The sequence below is a fragment of the Eufriesea mexicana genome, unplaced genomic scaffold (genome assembly GCF_001483705.2).
Source record: "Eufriesea mexicana isolate 0111107269 unplaced genomic scaffold, ASM148370v2 scaffold38997, whole genome shotgun sequence".
In the NCBI taxonomy this organism is placed as follows: Eukaryota; Metazoa; Arthropoda; class Insecta; order Hymenoptera; family Apidae; genus Eufriesea; species Eufriesea mexicana.
In genome coordinates this window covers 102,296-122,045 of record NW_016945246.1, presented here as the reverse complement: position 1 = coordinate 122,045, position 19,750 = coordinate 102,296, and the positions used below count along the sequence as shown (strand labels likewise).

The window sequence follows — 19,750 nt, the reverse complement described above, 5'->3', positions numbered from 1 at the left end:
ACGATACATCATCTTGTGGTAAACAGTATGGCATTTTCCTGTCATAGGAAAAAATCAATAACCTAATTGTTAAACACTACATCATGCTATTATTATCATTCGTCGAAATCAACCCTAAATCGGTAAAAATTATAAATACCCGTTCCCGCCATTGTATAAGGAAAAGAACTAAATTCCCCTTCATCCGCCAGCTGCGAGCGAACCGCATCCATAAATAGTTCGTAATTTACAAACCCTCGTTCCTCTCAGTGTCATTACCGACAACCTTATCTTCTTTTCCGGAAATAATCGTGAACGGTGTCGCTCTCGGCGGTTGGGCACGGAAATTGCGCGCGCCGATTCTTAATAATCGCGATGTTCGACAGACGAAAAGGCGCCACGTAACCCTCCGGCATACAGAGAGAGGCGCGACGCGCAGCTGCCGCGTTTCCATTAACATTTTACAATCGTCACGTTATACAATGCGCTGCTTACATCACTGTGCGCCGCGCGAACAAACACAAGGCTGCACCTTGCCTCACCTCACCGTTACTTGTACGTATCGCCGCTCTGCCCGTTATTCATAATCGCTTCTAAAGCTGGGGCCGTTTAATTTAATTGACGATTACATCGAGCCTTGCGTGATATGCTTGCGTAATCACGTCTACCTTTCGACAAGCCTGTCCCGGTATTTGAGTGACTTTAGGAATATTTGGAGAAATTAATACCCTGTTGATTCGAATACGGTATTGGCTAGGTTAAACGTTCGCAATTTGGGGTTATTTCAAGACATTTATCCAGGCGAGGAGACGTTACGATGATTCGAGGGAGGGAAGAAGAAACGACAAGTGGAAGTGAGATAGCGATACTCGACTCTCTCACTTTCGCACAATGCGCGCGCATCAGAGATGACTTAACGTCGATGGCACTTCGTGTATCAGTTCAGAGAATTGAAATAATTAGTAATGAATATTTTAACGAAAGAGTAATTCGTGAATTTATCGTTTAAGTGAAATACTTTAATTTCAGTGTTCGATGTTTCGAATATCTATCGTTTATAGTTGAATTGAAATAAACAACGAGACGCTAATAAGCACGTGGTCGCTAATAAAAACATTTACCTTAGTGCAATTGTTGCGTCAGAAACAACTTATTTTCTTTCCGTGATCAGCTGATACGTAGTTTACGAAGTCTACAAATATGGAAAATTCCATAACCTATGAATGATGTCTTAATAATAGTTTTTAGAAGAATGGAGATATTTGATTAGACAGCTTGATTCATAGATAAGTTTCAATCCGATTTCATAGATAAGATCAAATCCGGTTTCAAACTCCAATTCAACTACAATTAACTCGTGCGTATTTTCATTGCAGTTTTCATCCGTGAAATTAAATTTTGGTACACATAACCTAGAATATCCATGACCCTTTAAAAACAGTAAGTTATCTTTTAAATAAGGTACAAGGAATTAATCGAAATTAAGTACAATTAATTTATAATACCAAATGAGTTTATTAGTCTGTATATCTTTGTAAACATTTAAATACTTATTCCCTTACACCGTGTTATAATATTTAGGTTAAGTTCGAGTGACGAACTCGAACACAGTCCCAACACCTACTTAACCTATATTTTCTAAATGAGAAGTTTACAGCAGCCAAAACCTCTCATTGGATTCCTCTAACCTCTATGCTTTCCAACGACACGCAACACGTGATGAACGTTGCTCGAATTATTATATTACTGCCAAAAAATCAACGTCACGATGCAAGAAATCTGATGTAAAGGGTATGAGAGTATATTTAATTTCTATAAATACATATTCTATACGAATGTAACCTAACATTCACCTTTTAGTTTTACATTTGGAAATTCGGACGTACATCAAAAAAGAACAATATATTTACACGAGCGTGAATCAAGCAGACCTCGTGACGCAATCGAAGACAATTGTACGGCGAATTTTGTAAAGAAAAGCCAGTCCCGGTGAGAAGAATTCGTTGGAAATCGTGTGGCAATTGCTTCGTTGGAAACACGTTTGGAAACAAAGCGGTCCCTTTAGTTTGCTTTTCGAGGCTTCGTGTTTAATTTAACGATTAAAGGTGTAAAGAGCAAAGTAATTTTGTTCCTGGTCGAGGTCTTTCAGATCATTGGCCCGCACGTAACGAAAACCATAAATTGCTCGATGTCAGTGTCTAACAGAAGGCGCGTGGCGCAATCGAAAGGCAAATTTGAAAGACCTTGTGAAAAAGGCTATTGCGTTAGGACCATGATGAAAGAGGGCAAAGGCAATTAATGCCTGGATTTTCCCGTGAAAAGAAGAACACAAATATTTGATATCACATTGGATTCTAACAATAGGATTTTAGAAGCTTAAAAAAACACTAGATTGTAAGAAATTCATTTTGAATAGCATATATCGTAGGAGAAAATGTTATTTAAGCTTCACATGGTCTATTGATCCTCTAATCGAAAATTAATTCGTCTCATAGTCCTAGTATAAATATAATATCCGTAAATAGATATAAATTATTTATTATACAAATTTATTATTATTACTAAAATAGATTTCTAATATTTCAGTCTTAAATTCTCTTCAATGGAATTTAAAATATTATTCAGTATTATTATATACGCGATATTTAGTATAAAAATTTATAATGTAGCATTCGGTGAATTTCTAGTATATTTTAGTCCCAGGTCCTATAAGCTCTTACCGATCGAGCTCGTGAACGTCCGTAACTCGAATAAAACGCCATGTTTGGTCACGCGCGAAATTTCCTGGTGTGTTCCATAGATCTTCGAACATCGTAAAAATAATGATCGATCGGTACCGGATGGTTTCGTAAATAACGCAGTGGTGCCCTTATTAAACTAATGGGACCCAAGTTTCGAAACCGTGTCAGGTTTCGACACGAGAGATGAACGGCCGAGCGAACAAAGTTTCAAAAGTAGCCAAGATTTCGTGTGCTCCCTTATCGACCTGTTTTGTAAAGGCACGGTTTATGTATCTCTATAGTTCTCCATTCTTTGCTTGGTCCGATCGAGACACGTGTTAACACGCTCATTGTATAAAGTCAGTTTCTTTTCCTGTTTAACGTAAACGCTCGTAGCCCTTGTTTTAGCTATAGTGAATTTTAAAACAACATGTTGTAATATTTGCTCATTATTCGCCAAAGTAAATTTCAAGATTCTAACGCTAAATTGAATAGTCAAATAACGAATTATGGTAGACAAATTAACATTTGTTATGCAAAGTCAGGTTCGTTCCCTGATTAACATAAATGATTTAACTGTGTCAAATCTTAAATTAAAATTGTCTACGACGCAATATTTGCTATTTCTTCATTAAAGTATATTGAAAGTTTAAGCAGTAGATCTACCATGATAGAATATTGATCAATTAAATAGTCAATTATGATAGACTAAACAAAAAAGGAAGAAAATATTTATTAAAGAATTTTTTACACCCACGCCATAATTTATGCTCATTGTCATAGTACAATAGTAAAAATATTTTTTTCCTTAGCAAGACTTACAATTTTTCCAAGAACAAAATTTTCAATTTGTATCTTTTCGCTATTTAAAATGTTATTTTATATGTAAACCTTCTAATATAATAGAAAAAAGTGATATTATTCTATTTAGGAGAACACAATTTCAAATTTACTATGGAAAGAAAAATATCTATTTGTGCACGCATTAAGTTTGGTCAAAGGGTAAACTGCATAAAAGAACGAATTAGGAGAGGAAAACGATAAAAATTATCCCTGTTATTGCGCAAATGTGTCGATTGTTATTTTAATGTGGTTAATGCAGCTGTCGCGATGAAAACTGCGATAGTCATTCCTCGATCGGATTCGACTTGCTAGCCAGGGTATATCCATCGATCAAACGGGATATTTATGTCTCCCAATTGCTTCTGCACGATGGAATCTCGTATCTTTGGAAAGTTAATTACCCTCTCGTCAGCTGGCACCAAGATAAGCACATTTCGACTTTGTGAAATTCTTGTTTCTACGTTGATTAATCAGCCAATGAGAATTCGATCGTAATTAGACTAATTAACCGCTGACATCGCTGCAAAGAAAAACCCACCATTCCTCCGGTATATCCCGTTCAGCCGGATGTAATTGCGTGCGGGCCTTGAACGTCGACCATGATCGACTTGCGCCGAACATACTCGTTTAGATGTCTGATCAACTGTTTTCTCTTTTTAAAAAATCGATATCTAATTGTTTGGGAAATTTCCTTTCTCTTTCATTATTTTCTTTTTTTCAATTCTCTTGTTCCTGGGGTATATAATTTTTATACAAAATGGTATCTACAAATAGGTAATGTAATATCGGATGTAGAAATTGTTTTATTAATCCTTTGCGAACGATTGACGCCATGTACACGAGATAATATTTTTATTTATCACATATGAGATATCTCGCATATCGTGGAGAAAAATTATTTTATTATTTTTATTATTATCGTCGATATTTTTGATTCGAAGAATTTTCCTCGATTTCTTTTCTCTGCTAGAAGTTTATTACATATTTTATGCAGCGCTGTCTACTTCTTTTCCGTAAAGGATTAATTAAAACGAGTTATTGTATAATTGAAAGTATTGGATCGGGGAGAGTTCGTAACAAAATTTAATGACATTTGCATAGAGTTAACATTCTATAGAGTGAGCAAACATTTCTCTTTTTCTCGTAACTTTTGGGGTAGTTTTAGAAATACTTTTTCACCCTAATTTATTCCTCATTAAAAAATTGTTTGTTAATACATAATGTAAAATAGAAGATTTCCAGTCTCCAAAAATACCCAAGAGAACTTAATATAGATTGCCAAAAAGGCTACGAACTTTGCAAGCCCAATACGTGATATTTTTAAGTAATATTCCATCAAGGATAAAAGTTTGACAAATCGTCGAAACTTCATTCACTCTGGCGCTCATTATCGCTATGTGTATCACGATCGTTCGCGAAATCGTTACGTTTGCTTAATTGCATTTTATCTCTGGATCCTGCCAATACTCCATAAGACGTTAATTAAAGGAAAGAGCGTTTTGCAACGCTTAAGCGCTGTTAACGAAAAGATATCTTCCAATTAGGCGGAGAGAAGAAGGAAAAAATAGGCATAATCGTAGAGGAAACGCGAGCAAAGTGGCTGGTTCGAGGGATCCGGACATTTGTATTGTCTGCTCGTCGCGGATATCCGTATTAACCGGTCAATGCTAACGTACAATTATCTAGCACAATGGCAGATATTGTGCGTGTTATTGAGAACATGCCGCGTCCGCATGACTTGCTCCTTAAAGAGATTCGTGTGGAAGAATTCTCTCGCTGACGATCATCTGCGCGACAGAGCCCATTCGGTATTAAGATCGAGCAGGAATTTGCATACAGTGCAATTGACGGGGCTGAGTATGGTAATAAGAACGATCTGAATTGAAATTTATGAGTGGCTTAAAAAATTATTCTAAAAGGAAATATTCTTTTCTTCTTTTTCTTCTCTTTGCTTTTTCAAGAATAAAATTATGGATAAAAGTTTAGTCACGATATGACGCAAGATTTGTGCACTCCAAAGTAGCTAGGCTTGAGCAATTAGAAAACGTCCAACAACGACCATGGCAAAGACCCTATGGCATTAGAAGATTCTCAACTATTCACCTCAATTAACCCTCCACTGATACGGACATACCGAAGCCAACTGTCCATCGACTCCCTTAATACTAGAACTATGATGAACAACCAAATATGCGATGAAAATAAATTACTATATACTATTTAGATATATTTATATCTAAATAAAAGTCTAGGACTAAAAGCAGCTGCATGCTTTCAGAAATTGCAAAGTAAAGAAAATACCCGAAACGAGCAATTTTTATTTGCTTTTTAACCCTTTGGTAGTTCTAGCGTTAATGTCCAATACAGTAGAGTCTCTCTTACACATCCATTGCGCAAAATTGACATAGGACGTTATACGGAAATAATAACAATCATATAATATTATTACAACGGTTAATAATAACAGATAATAACAATGACATGTTATGTCGCAATGTCGACAAAATAAAAAGAGATAGTATCGATAACCGGAAAGAGATAATTCAGAAATTATGATAGATTTTTCAAGAAATCGATAGGAAAGATATTCCACGGTATACATCTCGAGCATATTCTATCTTATTGTATGGAACGAGTTAATTAGTAAAACCCACGGAGCGAAGGCGTGAAGCACGAATTATTTGTCCTTCCACAAAGATTATTTCCTAATGTACGCAGTCAGTGGCATGGAACGACGAAGGTGTGCGTGACGCAACGATTTTCCTGAATTTCAGGCGTTGACCGTGGGCGACAAAGGTTGCGAGGCACTACTACAGGCTCACCTTCGATTAGAAGGTACCGGAGCGGCGAGCGGTGTCGCAGGCGTGGTGGAAGCACCTGGAGGTCGACGCTATCTCCTGCTGGAGGGCCACCACGGTGACCTGCACGCCTACGTAAGGGCGCGCAGGCGGCTGCGGGAACCGGAGGCGAGGCGGCTCTTCCGGCAAGCGGCCAGGGCTGTGGCTACGTGCCACGAGTATGGGGTCGTGCTCAGAGACCTGAAGCTCAGGAAATTCGTTTTCGCCGACGAAGCAAGGTAAGCAGAAATTACGTGTGATACGAAATAAATTTAACACTGGAACTACCGAATTCCTCAAAACGGCTCCTCCCAAATTTTTCTTTCTTTTTTTTTTTTTTTTTATTATTGAAATGACCTTCGTTTGCATTGTAATGCTTCAATTAGTCTTGGAAAGGGAAGAATTATTTTTATCTGGAAAGACTCTAGGACTAAATGACACGTTACAGATTGTCGATGTCTCCACAGTGGCGCTAGTGGTGTGCAAGGAATTAATATCGGTTACGTACACAACATTTATGTACACATTTCGGGGTGGTAGTTGCAGTGTTGATACAAATAGTGAAGGTAAACAACAACGAATGTGAACATTTCGACATTTCCTTTTCCAATCTGCTATACGGGAGTAGAAATTTCGAGTTATGGACGATACGATTAAACGCCATGGGTTTGGAAATATTTGTTCTATTTAAGTTAAAACAATTAAGTGAAAACAATTTGTTCCTTCCACTGCTTTGAAATATAGGAAAGTATTTAATTTGTAGTTTGAATGTGGATAAACGGGGTCGACATATCGGCTAGTTGGCAGTAAAAAGATTAACATGTTGACTGGCGTGGGGGTTACCAGTGATTGGCACTCAATTTTCCAGTGGCGCTTTGGTCATTTCGACTGTTCCTATCTTCTTCCACGTTATTTCGGCGCTTTGATCTTTTTTTCGGAAATATCGTGCATCCAAATTTTCCTAATTATATCGGTACTTTCCAAAATATACGCAATCGTGTACGAATTTTAAATTGTATGAAGATCGATAATATATCAATTTCATGATGTATATATATACTACATACATTTCATTTTTATGCGACACTATTTTCTCGATAACTCTTTGTAAGACACATATGGCATATCACCGTGTGTTTTAGATAAATAGATAAACCCACATGTCACGTTGACAGCTCCAAATCTATCAAAACACCAGTATTGCGGAGATATAAATTACAAAACGATATTAAGCGCCAATATCTGTAAAACGTAAACAATGTTAATTTATTAATCTGCAAGAATGATCGAGGAAAAAATATCGATTTTTAGACTATACCTGTATTTACGTAAATCCAAACGAGACAGTTAAATAACGAGAATTATTTCGATAATTCGATTTTTACATTGCGTGACTCATAAAATTGAAATTCCGTGTGAAGGGGTATCGAATTCATTTGCGTAGATAATATCTCATGCCTGTAAATTCAAGACAAATGAGCACAAATAGATCACACGTGCATTTACTATCCCCATTACGAATGGACTTGGATATCGATTCAAATGGTACACCGCACGGTGTAACATCGGGAGAAAAAAGCGAAGAAGCAAGGTGTCTCGAGGTGACAAACTAGCTGTTAATTTGACACGACTGTTAACGATAGTCTACGCCCACGTATCGTTTGTGGCATTCTTGGAGCGAGTGAGAGGGCACGTGTTGCACAGCCATAGAAAACCAGTTCGTATTCGTTTCATTTCCATATTCGCCTGTAATTCTTTTGCACCATCGGTTACACGGGAGGTATATCTTGGAAAAAGAAGTACTTCCACGCCTACATAAATTAATTTCCCCTTCACCGACCGATACACACCGGCACAATACGCAACCCTTGGACGCTTAATGAATTCCGTTCTATTTTCTTGTTTTCATTCCAACCTGATTATTTATTGCAATTGCGAATTCGACAAGTTGTAGCCGTTGCATTTCTAGCTAAGGTTTCAACCGCGTCGTCGACCGAGCGCGATTGCGTTAGATCCAGAGTTAGAATTTCCAACGGTCGACGCGATCGCTGCAAAAATGATTCAGTACGTCGCCAATCCTCCGCGACGAATACCGTGTTGAATTCCAAACGAACTCGCGTGTCTCCCACTCCACACTGTAAGCACCTAATTTACCGTATATCTCCAAATATCTGCAAATATCTGCGAGTTTCGGCGTCCAAATCTACAAAATGGTCGAACATCTAAAACGAGAAATGAAAGACATACAGCGAAAGAAAAAGAAACTTTATATAACTCGAATGTTTACCTCTACCTTTAATGCTCGAACGCCGGTCAATTACAGCTGCATAAATAACGAACCGGAGATCTCTATCTCGCAGCTCGGAAACACTCCATAAAGTTATTCTTCCGGCAAACAAAAGCCGCCATAACCTCTATTGAACCACGGCTTAAACAACTGTGCATAAAGTCCCAGCTGGTCTACGGCACATCCAGCCAGCCACACACACCGCTATTAAAGCTCGATGTAGGTCATTTTGACTCCATTCGAACGTCGAAGCAGCCAGCTCTGCCCGCCCGTCCTATTACATATCGCTAACCTTCCACGATGCAATAGCGTGTCGCCATTGTCGTGTCACACGACACCGAGGTTAGAGCGTCGGTTAGCGAAGTCCGACTCCCACCAGTGTAGTAGTAGCCTTCCCCGTGTTATGCTGTCGCGCCACCTTCTGTGGAAGGGTGGCATGTCGGTCATGTATGTATATGCAGACGGAATGAATTCGTGGAACGAACGGATCGCGCCACGCCAGACCACGCTGGTGCCACACCACGGCGAACTATTCGCAGGCGTGTTCCCGCGGCTGAACGTGACTGTTCGCGCGATACCACGCACCTACACGCGAGTTCCTCGTGGCGGTGAGTGCAGCTGAGAGAGCCGCTCTCGAGGGCAACAGACCGGGTATATAGGTGTCCGTTGTTCTCTCCGTGTCGTAGCGTGCGTATAACGATAAAGGCTGAGAGAAGGAGAAAGCCAGCGCCGCGTGTGTGTTCGCGCTGTGTCGGTTCAGTGTTGGCCAATCGCGCGTTGCGCTCGCATTCCTGTCGCTCGGTGAGCTGCTCCCGCGCGTAGAATAAGGAGAAGCGAGAAGGAAAGATCAGCGAGATACATGGCAGGAGTGGGGGAACGGGTGGCAGAGGTGGTGGTGGGGATAGCGGGAGGGCACGGAGAATGTTGCAAGCCAGAAAAGCATATTGGTTCATCGGCTGGCGAGATTTTGAAATGCTGGTATAATTAGGAAACGCGTGGTTCGTTCCACCTCCCAGAAACTCTCGTCGACGTCCAGACGTACTTACTCGTCTGCCTGCAACCGTGATTGCATTAGAGCTGCGTATACTTGCACCGCGGAGATCCGTTGACCCTAGAAAAACGGGATATCGTAGTTACGGAACTCCATGCGTTGCGCGAGTCCACCAGCGAGCTTTCCGATAGGCGGATTTTTTTGTTGGAAATAAGATATCAGAGTTTTTCTTGGAAATGCGTCGATTCACCGGAAGCACTCGTTTTGGAGGTTTGGTGAACTCTCATAGTAAGGTTATTGTCAGCTTTCTTGATACTAAAATGTCGAATGACTGGTTTAAGATACTCTATTTTTGTTGTTATTAAAAATATACAACTTCTTTTAATAAAATTGACGTTGCAATTAATTTTAATACTATTGTATGTACTTATTCATACTCATATCATTTCAGATGTTATCATTCGTATGCAGTATGTTTAACTACATATTACGTTTCAATTTACGATGTCGGAAAATTTTTGTCCATTATCCACAGCTTTTATTTACGATTTCTAACCACATTTCAAATGTATCATTTTTCCTCTATGCATATATTCTAATAGGTGTATAATCTTTGAGGCAGAAATATATAAATACATGCAATGACATATAATATTTGTCATTATCGTATTCCTCAAACCTATTTAAAAACAGTAAAATAGCGAAATATCTGAAAAGTTTGTTACCCTCCTCGAATTTAACGCGCCTTCGAGTTGAACGCTTCCGGTAAAGGAATGGATCTACAAAGGAGTGTCGTTAAAAATGCATTTCCGATAGATATGCATCGGTTTCGTGTCAGCCGTTTTGTTACAAATATAATCACGATGGTTGCTGTGCGCAATACCGATACGTAACTATCCTTGTATCTTACTGCAATCGCGCTTATGCAAATATCCTCGTGTTTCCTCTGGCTTCGCATTTGCATGGATTTTTTTTCTTCGTGGCACCGCCATTTTTTCCACGTTTCCTGTATTTCATGAAAATTATTATTAAGGAAATCATAGATATTTTGGAATCGCTTAAACCATGAACTTGGGTCATTTTTTAATTAAAAACTGCTTTAAACGCGGAATTAAAGATTCGTAAAAAAAGATTAATTATTCGCATTATATAAGTTTGGCAAATTTATATAAATTGTAGCAGACGTAAACGGAATAGGATATAATTCTGGAGAAATGAATTACTATAATAAATCGTTTAAATGACGATAATATACGTTATAAATAAAGTCAGTCTTTTCAAATGATATTCAACCTGATGAAGTATCGATTTCTTTCCTTGAAAGATTTCTAATAATCGATATCAAGTTTTATCGCGAATTTGACGATATTGGAATTATTTATTACGAAAGTTTATATAAATTATCGCCTTAATATCTGAATAATTCATTATTAACGACAAATAATAGATTACTAAATTTGGACAAGTATTATGTGCTCCCAGTTAAATATCAAATACAGTAGTTAAACACATTCAATGTTGATCGAATTTTCGTTATTTATGCTATATATTAACAAGTAATTTACGTATACAATTTATTTCTTAGTTAGTCTCATAAACGTTGTGAAGTTATTGCAATAAATGCACCAAAAGATTAAAATAAAAGTGATCACTTTAATAAGTTATTAATGAAGTTTTTCTTGAACCATCGTGAGATCAAAATTTCTTATTCTTCGTTTTTTTCTTTCTTTTTGATTGTACACTCACCTCTTCTCAGTTTGCTTTTGATACTGATCTCTACTTATAAATATTATTTAATATCATATTCGCGAAACAGCAGAAGGTTACATTTTCCTTGTTCCATTTGGCCCACGTTTATCAATGTCGTCATGATTCGCATAGCCATTTGTAACATCGTCGATCCAGGTGTTCGGGATCAGTTTTGTTCCTCTTGAACTACGTACGTACATGTTGAGCAACAAAATTTAAGACACACGTGGTTTTTGTGCGCGTTCTATTTCGAATTCGAATGGTGAAATAGTTATTGAAAATGTGCTCTTCGAATTCCAGGTCAGTCGTTTTAGGTTTTAGTACCAAACGAGTGTAAAGGAAAACAAAGTCAATTTCAAAATGTTGATTAATGTCCTTCATAAATATAGTTAATGCGACTAGCGAGCTCTAAGAACTGCAATCTTCTATGCACAACCATTACACAATGAAACAGAGGAGCATCTTTGCTGTAATCAAAACAGTTGAAAAGTAGTTGCATGGATAAAATTAAATATGGAAACGGAATTAAAATTTAAATATCAAAACGGAAAGAAAAAAGTAAAAACTATAAAGCTAAAGTAAAATTTATGAAAACTAGTTTACTAGACTATAAACTAAACAAGTGAACTCAAACTGCTGACACTAATAAATCTGACTCGATCCAGTATCATATCACGTCGCTGTATAGATATAGATATCCATAGGAGCTTCTAAATTTTATCGTTCCGTTTTCTATACCTAGTCATTTCAGCTTGTGTACTCTCACCGAATCTCCAACCGATTTGTCGCCTCTCTTTACACATTCCCTCTCCTTCGCGAAACTGAACGCGCGTGTTCCTTTTTAAACGTTCCTTCGCATGCCTATTACCATGTACACATGTGACGCAGCGTCGATAACGCGAGTAGATAGGTGGCAATATCCTTATAAGCAGAGATCTTTGTCCATCGACGAGACATTGACGCGATAAATCGATACTTGGCGACACGTTCTCTCTTGTCTAATTCTGGTGTACAGCTTCATACGAAATTCATCGACACCCAAGGTTCTTGACACGTTCATCCCTCGCTCTCTCACTCTTTGTCTCTCTTTACCTGACATGTAAACCACTCATGCTGTCCTTCGGACACGTGGACCAATCGATCAGAGACGATAACTACACCAGCCAGAAATTCAATTCCATCCAAGTCCTTGACGCTTTTGCCCGTTCCTCCTTCCGTTTCTCTGACCGACGAGAACCGATCGATTAATCGAATCAGCGATTTCCCGGATGTGCCTTTTTACGGAGTTCAAGTGTCTCGACGAACTAGCCGATAATACAAAAGGGATGCATACATCGGCCTACGTCAGGAGGAATAATTTCCTTCGGGCGGAAGTCCCTCGAGAGCCTTGCCCGTGCTTCCGTTGTGTCGTTCAACGCCTCGGCGAGGTTCGATTCTTGTCCATATTGAATCGAGAGGTGGCTTGGTACTGTCGTTGGATCAAAGATAAACTCGTAAAAATTATGTGCAATTTTGCATACGGAAATTTAAGAATAAATTACGTAAGAGCGTAAGGTGAGTGAAATATGTTTGTAGATGATAATGATGATAATAAAATTTATATCGCGATGACAAATGATTTTTTATATTTATTATATTGATCTTCTGCAATGTTTGTATAGTGATTAACGTAGTTTGCGTGATTAAAAGAAAAATTCATTATTATGAGACCTTTGTCAGAGGCGAGCTGTATGTATGTTCAGGTATGTTTAAATGAACGTATGGAAGCATGTAACTTATAAATTAGTTATAGATCAACTTACTTATAGACAACTCGTATACCAATTGTATCAGGAAACTCGCTTTCAAGTATTTCAGATACAACTTTTTGAATCTCTTTTGTAATACGATTACGAGGATCAACTAGATTTCTAATTTTTCTTTCATCATACTTAGATCCAGTTCTCGTGAATTTGTTTACCAAGTCGCGAATAACTTGATCCTTAGAAACTTGTAATATTTGGTGAAATATCTTCTTAAACTTTTTCCTCCACTCTCTTGTACCTTTTACTTTTCATGCAAAATTTATTTTACGCGTATTTTTTCTCAAGATGGATGATTATTTGTGTATCTAAATCTTCAACCAACCTCTTTAATAGAACTTGCAAACTAATAGCAAAAATTCGTCCATTTCAGTGAGTTTCATATTCTATGACTATCTTCTAAAAATTCCCATTTCTTTTTCTTCTCGAAATAGATGATCACTTATATTTCCAATCTTTCAACCAACGTCTCTGGTATAGCCTGTAGACATCAGCAGCCCAACGCGCTGCTCGTTTCTCAAGCACGCTCTCGAATACACGAGTCTCCGAAGGAAATCACCGCGCTAGAATTTACCGTCTGCGCGGCGTGGGGTTCTTGAACCCAGCAGCCTGTCGTAGGAGTCGTCGTTGTCGTCGTCGTTTGCTTACGAGTGAAAGTTTGCGAAGAAAGCTGCGGTCGTGGCCTATCCACGACGCGTCCCGAAGCGGAGAACGCGCGCGCCGCTTCAAGCGGGCGAAACCGGGTTCCTTCTAGGAAACGGCACCCGAGGCCGTTGACACTCGCTCGGATTTTCAAGATCGTGTGCCAGACTCTCTCTTCCTCCTTTCCTTTCTTCTCTCCTCTCTCTTCGGGACGAGTCGAATCGACGAAAGTGTGCCGAACCTGCGACGAACGATACGTGGCGAACGGTGGATCCTCATCTGAAAATGGTACAAGCTGTTTGGCCGATACTTGCTTGATTGCTTCTTACAGATTGAAATGAAATTTTTCCTCTTGAAAATCTTACCTCTGCAGAACAGTATGAAGATTCCTAGTTGATCGTACAGGAAAATTTTCAGAGTGTAATTGTTGAGTAAATATTGCTCTGATATAGAAATGAAGTAGCCTTAACCCTTTTAATGCCAGGCGAAAAAGAGGTGCCTATGCGAGAATAACCGGCCGAATTTCACGGTTTTACTAGGGTTTAGGAAAATGCTCATAAAAACCAAACAAGAAACAATATTTACATTATTCAAAAAGCAGTATATTAAAGACGAAATAGAGAACAAAACAATGACACTAGTTTTTCTATATTCGTTGAAAATTATATAAATAACAAAGGTATAAAAGATCATAAAGAAAGTAAAAGTCCAGTTCTCTCTTACAAAACGTATTTGCACATACAAAAAGTCATCTTTTCGTCATAATTTTATATAGACCATTTATTACAAAGTATATACTTTGCATTTCCGATATATTTTGTAGCAAGATAAATAGTATTACATAACAAACATAAAAAATAACTCGAAGGTACATGGTAAGCGCCGGACGGATTATCTCTTCCGAAATACGTAATTGTTATAGGTAATATAACATTGCTGAAACAAAATTATGTTGTCATAAATATATTTGTGATATAATTTTGCATAATACTTCATTATAATAACATAAATATTTATATTTATATATTGTCACTGGGACAAAACGAAATATACTGTTCACGACAACGATCGAAGAAAAATTAACTGATTCTACGTCTCGCTGCGGCAATGCGATCTTATTTCGTGAGAGTCTTCAAACAGTTTATAAAACGCTGTCGACATGTTCCTATAAGGGCCCAACGCCACGGCGATTCACACCGCTGGTCGGATGTCGCCTGAGCGGCGACCATCGGTTTTTTTGTTAGATTTCGTTAGCTCCAAGCGATAGGAAAAAGTCGTCGTCCACAAAGAGTTAAAACGAAAAACTATTTTTTTTAATTCTCTCGTAATGAAATTAAACCATTTATAACGTATTATAAATTTATTTTGAGATTAGAGTTCTCCCGCAATGCGAATAGTAAAGCGCTATAAGGCGCAGGCCGATATATCGGCTCTGGCACTTCTCGCCAGTGCAGCAAGAGCCGATATGTCGGCCTCCGGCACTAAAAGGGTTAAAAAAGAAAAAGAAAGCAAATTATTAATATCTGTTATAAAATATAACTAAAATTTAACAGAAGAACGTACATCGTGGCCGATGAATTTTCAGAGCGAATTTTATTTAAGACAGTCTATAAATGAGAAGTAACATTTCCGGATAATTTTGAATGATTATGCAGTACTTATTGTCTTTTGAAACGCTTCGTGGCATCGATTACAGTTTCTGCTTTCCACGTGTGTGCATTTCCCGAACGATTACGACATTACATATCGACCAAATGTCTCGGCCGATATGAGAACAGAGCATCGTCGAGAGCTTAATGTTGCTCAAGACTCGAGGATATTACGTACACGCACTCTGGCCAATCTGTGTTAAATGTATTCTAAGAACGTTACCGTTGGCAATAATTTGATTTCGAATTTCCTCCGCTTGATATTACAACGACATTTAATTCAAAACGCTGTTAAGCAAGATATTATTTATACATGTTACTCTGGTAGGTTACGTTTGTTTGTTACGTTGGTACAAATCACGTTGATCTTATATAAAATGACGTTATATCTCTAGACAAAATGAACGTTAATTTAAAATACTGTCATATCGTTAAGAGATTATGGTCATGTCTTGTGTGACAACTTTTGGACAGTTATTCATTTTCAACTTCGTACAACCGGATGTATCGTTGATCAAATAAATTGTACCAGTTTTTTCTTTAATTGAAGAGAAAATAAATATCATAATTAAGAGAGCAAATATGCTCATCGATATTTTCTGTGAGACCTGGAAATAATTGAAGTAACTTAATTATTTGAGCATTGGAATTTTTTACCGGGGAAAAGATAGATGTGAATGTATACTTATCTATTATGAATTCAATGGGTCAGGTGTTAACTTTTTGTGGGTCCATGTCTATTTAGGCTCGACATTTCCTCTCGTTCAGTTTTCTTTAGTTTTGATACATAAAACGAATCTTGTGTGTCAACATAAATTACGATAATATAGATAAATACAAAAATAAAATAAAATTTTGCGTAATATTTCCAGATACATAAATACTTAACCATGACTCAGTTGGAATGAAGCGTAGGATACAACTTGTACCGCAATGGAGGGTTAATAAACCGCCTAAAAAGAGACCAAAAAGCATACATATGTACCTTTGCACGTCATATAGTAAGGAAGCTCTGTTCAACGATATTTATGCCCGTTGCGTATCGATCGGATATCGTAACCAACGTGAGAAGGAGCATCATGGAAAGCTTCAAGTTACCCAAGAGCCGGGAATATTACGTACACGTGTTCCCGCGACTTCCGCGTTGCAGGTTGATCAACTGATGACGCGGCCTCCGGGCGCACGCGCACTCTCCTTTCTTTCACCAGTGCTTTCGTTCTGCCTCGTTCCACGACGTCTCGCCGTGTGCGCGATGGATTACACACAGCGATGGCTCAATCGCGATGTCGTCCCCTGTTGCTAAATTGAAAATACCTCCTCTACGTAAAAGGTTGCACACACGCTCTCGCAGTCTCTCTCCTGCGTCTTATCCTCTTTTCGCAGTCGTATCGGGCGATCATCGCCTTCGTTTTATATAAATTATCCTACCGATGACGCGTACACGCGATAGAATCGGATACGGGAGTTAGACAACGATCTAGGGTTATTCTTCGAAGATGACGCATGCGCAGAGCGAGAAACGGGACACGATGTTTTCGTCGAAACTGACGCGATGAACTTTAGTAGCAAATAATTTTTTGCTTCTATTCTTCGTATTGAGAGAATTTTACTTACAGTAGTGTGTTTTTTAAAGTCTTGTTCTTACTCAGTTCAATTAGATCGATTCAGAATAGATATGGTACGTTGTTAAAGATAAATAGGTTGGTTTTTTTAAATTTAACCTTGCTTTTATTTCAGTTAGAGAATTTGTAGTAGATAAAATATTATCGAAGTAGTTTCTTTCCTTTTTTTTTATTTATAGCATGCATGAGATAAGTGACAATTGAGAATTAATATATACATTAAATGCAATATTACAGCGTTAAATTAAACAGCCAGTTCTTACGCAATTTGGCCTTACTATATTTAATTCCAAAGCAAATAAAAATCACACGATAAATCGTAAAACGACGAAAATTACCCCCCTAAGTTTCCATTAAATTAGATCTTTAAATATTTGCTCGTAAACATAAAACTGTCTGTCCAACAAAAGGTAAATAATTTAAAAAACGAAAGTAAATAATTTATAAACCAGAATGTAAATAATTTAAAAAATTCCCCGCGTTGAACTTGATCAGACTTGAACGTGAAAACTAATTTCCAATGTAAACAACATACGTAATTTAAATTTGTTTAAAAAACCTTAAAACATATAATAAGAAAGCTAGAATAAAATTAGCCAGGTTATTCATTCTCTTTGCAGGCTCTCTCTCCTTTTCTCTGTCTCTCTTTTTCTCTCTCTGGCAAGTGTTTTTATGCTGTTTCCAAACTTTAAGCTGTTTCCAAAAAGCAAGATTTATATGAAGAATATATGAAAACAAAAGACTTTTGGAACATGCCATTTCTTCAGAGTACCATTTCTATTATACTCGAAAGAAACTCAGAAAAATAGTAGAAACCATGGACTGTTCGTATTTAATTTTAAAAATACTTAAGTACAATATTTAATGAATAATGTAATACCGGATAAAGAGTAAATCATCACCATGGCTAACATTTCTATTCTCCTTATTTCAGAACACGACTTCGTCTGGAAAGTCTGGAAGATGCAGTGATCGTCGAAGGTGACGACGACAAGCTGACCGATCGTCGGGGCTGTCCAGCATATGTGGCGCCGGAAGTACTGCGCTCAGGTCGTGCTTATTCCGGCAAAGCTGCAGATATCTGGTCACTCGGTGTGCTCCTCTACACGATGCTGGTCGGTCGTTATCCGTTTAACGACGCCGAGCACGCATCCCTGTTCGCGAAGATCTCACGTGGCCAATTCGCGGTACCAGAAGGTCTGAGTCCACGTGCCCGATGTCTGATCCGCTCGTTGCTGAGAAAGGAACCGTCCGAGAGACCGTACGCGGAGGACGTGCCGAGGCACCCATGGCTCGCAAAACCGTTGCGAGTTTGCACCACGTCCAGCAGATCCTCGTGTCAGGATCAGATCGTACCAGAGCTACCTAACAATCCTCAAGACTGACTCTTCCGGGAGAAAAAGATATATTCCGCGCGCGCTGGACCCAGCTTTCCTCGTTAATCCTCTATTTGGACGGAGATTTTGAAAGAGGGGACTTCGTCCCAAGCTAACATGGCTTTTGTTCACCGTATCCGTCACCGCTTTTCTCTTAGTTTCCTTTCTCTTTTCTTTTTTTTTTTTTTGTCTTTTTTTGTTTTATATGACGATGTAAACTTAGGTATAGAGGCTCGGTTATATTGCGTAAAGGGAATTGGAAAGAGAAATGGTCAAAATGAAATTTAGAAATTCTTTTATGTAAATAAAAATGGCGTTGTGCAGTCATCCCCTTTTCTGTTTCGTTCAAAATTTCATCTTCGTTCAGAGCTTATAACGAATGAAAAGAGCCATATTTGATACATTATGTGATGTAAGTCTCTTTAAAGAAAAACAGAAAAGGTTAACACTCACCCATAGAGAGGTTTAGAAAAACTGAAGCTGAATAAGTAAACTGTATATCTTATACAACGATTTCTCTACTTATTTTTTCTTCTTTTTATTTTTTTATATTGCTTATAAGATCAAGCAATTTTATTAATATAATCAAGCATTTATAGCTGACTTAAAACACAATGTTAACATAAACATTGATAAAACTTGTCATATGTTTCCTTTCCTTTTCATAAGCGATTAATACGTAGTTCTTATTGGAAGAAATATAGTGCAACCTTAAAATTGTTCAGGAGTTAAAATAAACATATTTCAATAGACAAAAATTGTTAAAAAATAGGACGCTCCTTCCTTATCTAGAAATCCTTTACTCTCTGTAATACGACTTCAACTATTGATTATTAACAATAAAATGTAAATAAATTTTTCTCTTCATATTGGTTTTGATGTAAGTATCGATATCGTTATGCTTTTCATAAAAGAGATAAATACAACAGAATAACGCTTATTGTCCTCTTCCGTGATCAATTCTGACATTAAAAAATTAGAGTTAAAATTTAGCAGTATGCGCCTTAACTTTTCCTTTGGTTATCATTGGAACATTTCGAGTACCGTTTCTTAAGGATTAAAGGGGATATTCCCATTTAAAGGTCCAATTTTTAAATAATTTATACTTTAGACGTTATTATTTAACTTTAAAGGAAGAAAAGAATGAAATTTATCATTCTAGATGAAGATTAAACAAATAATGATCACACCATATTTCTTCCATCTATAGTGCATACATACGTACGTACGTACGTACGTACGTACGTACGTAC

At 37.7% G+C, this 19,750-nt stretch overlaps 1 protein-coding gene across 2 annotated transcripts in view; it reads left to right on the top strand.

The window, feature by feature from the left end:
• The window catches only part of trbl (tribbles pseudokinase 2), a 48,036-nt gene extending 29,081 nt beyond the window's left edge, over positions 1-18,955 (top strand). For both annotated transcript variants that reach the window (XM_017909962.1, XM_017909961.1), the window contains exons 3-4: positions 6,317-6,618; positions 18,056-18,955. In XM_017909962.1, the coding sequence (XP_017765451.1) occupies positions 6,317-6,618; positions 18,056-18,506 (753 nt within the window). In that variant the 3' untranslated portion in view covers positions 18,507-18,955. The remainder of the gene's footprint in view (positions 1-6,316; positions 6,619-18,055) is intronic.
• Positions 18,956-19,750: the final 795 nt, after the last annotated feature.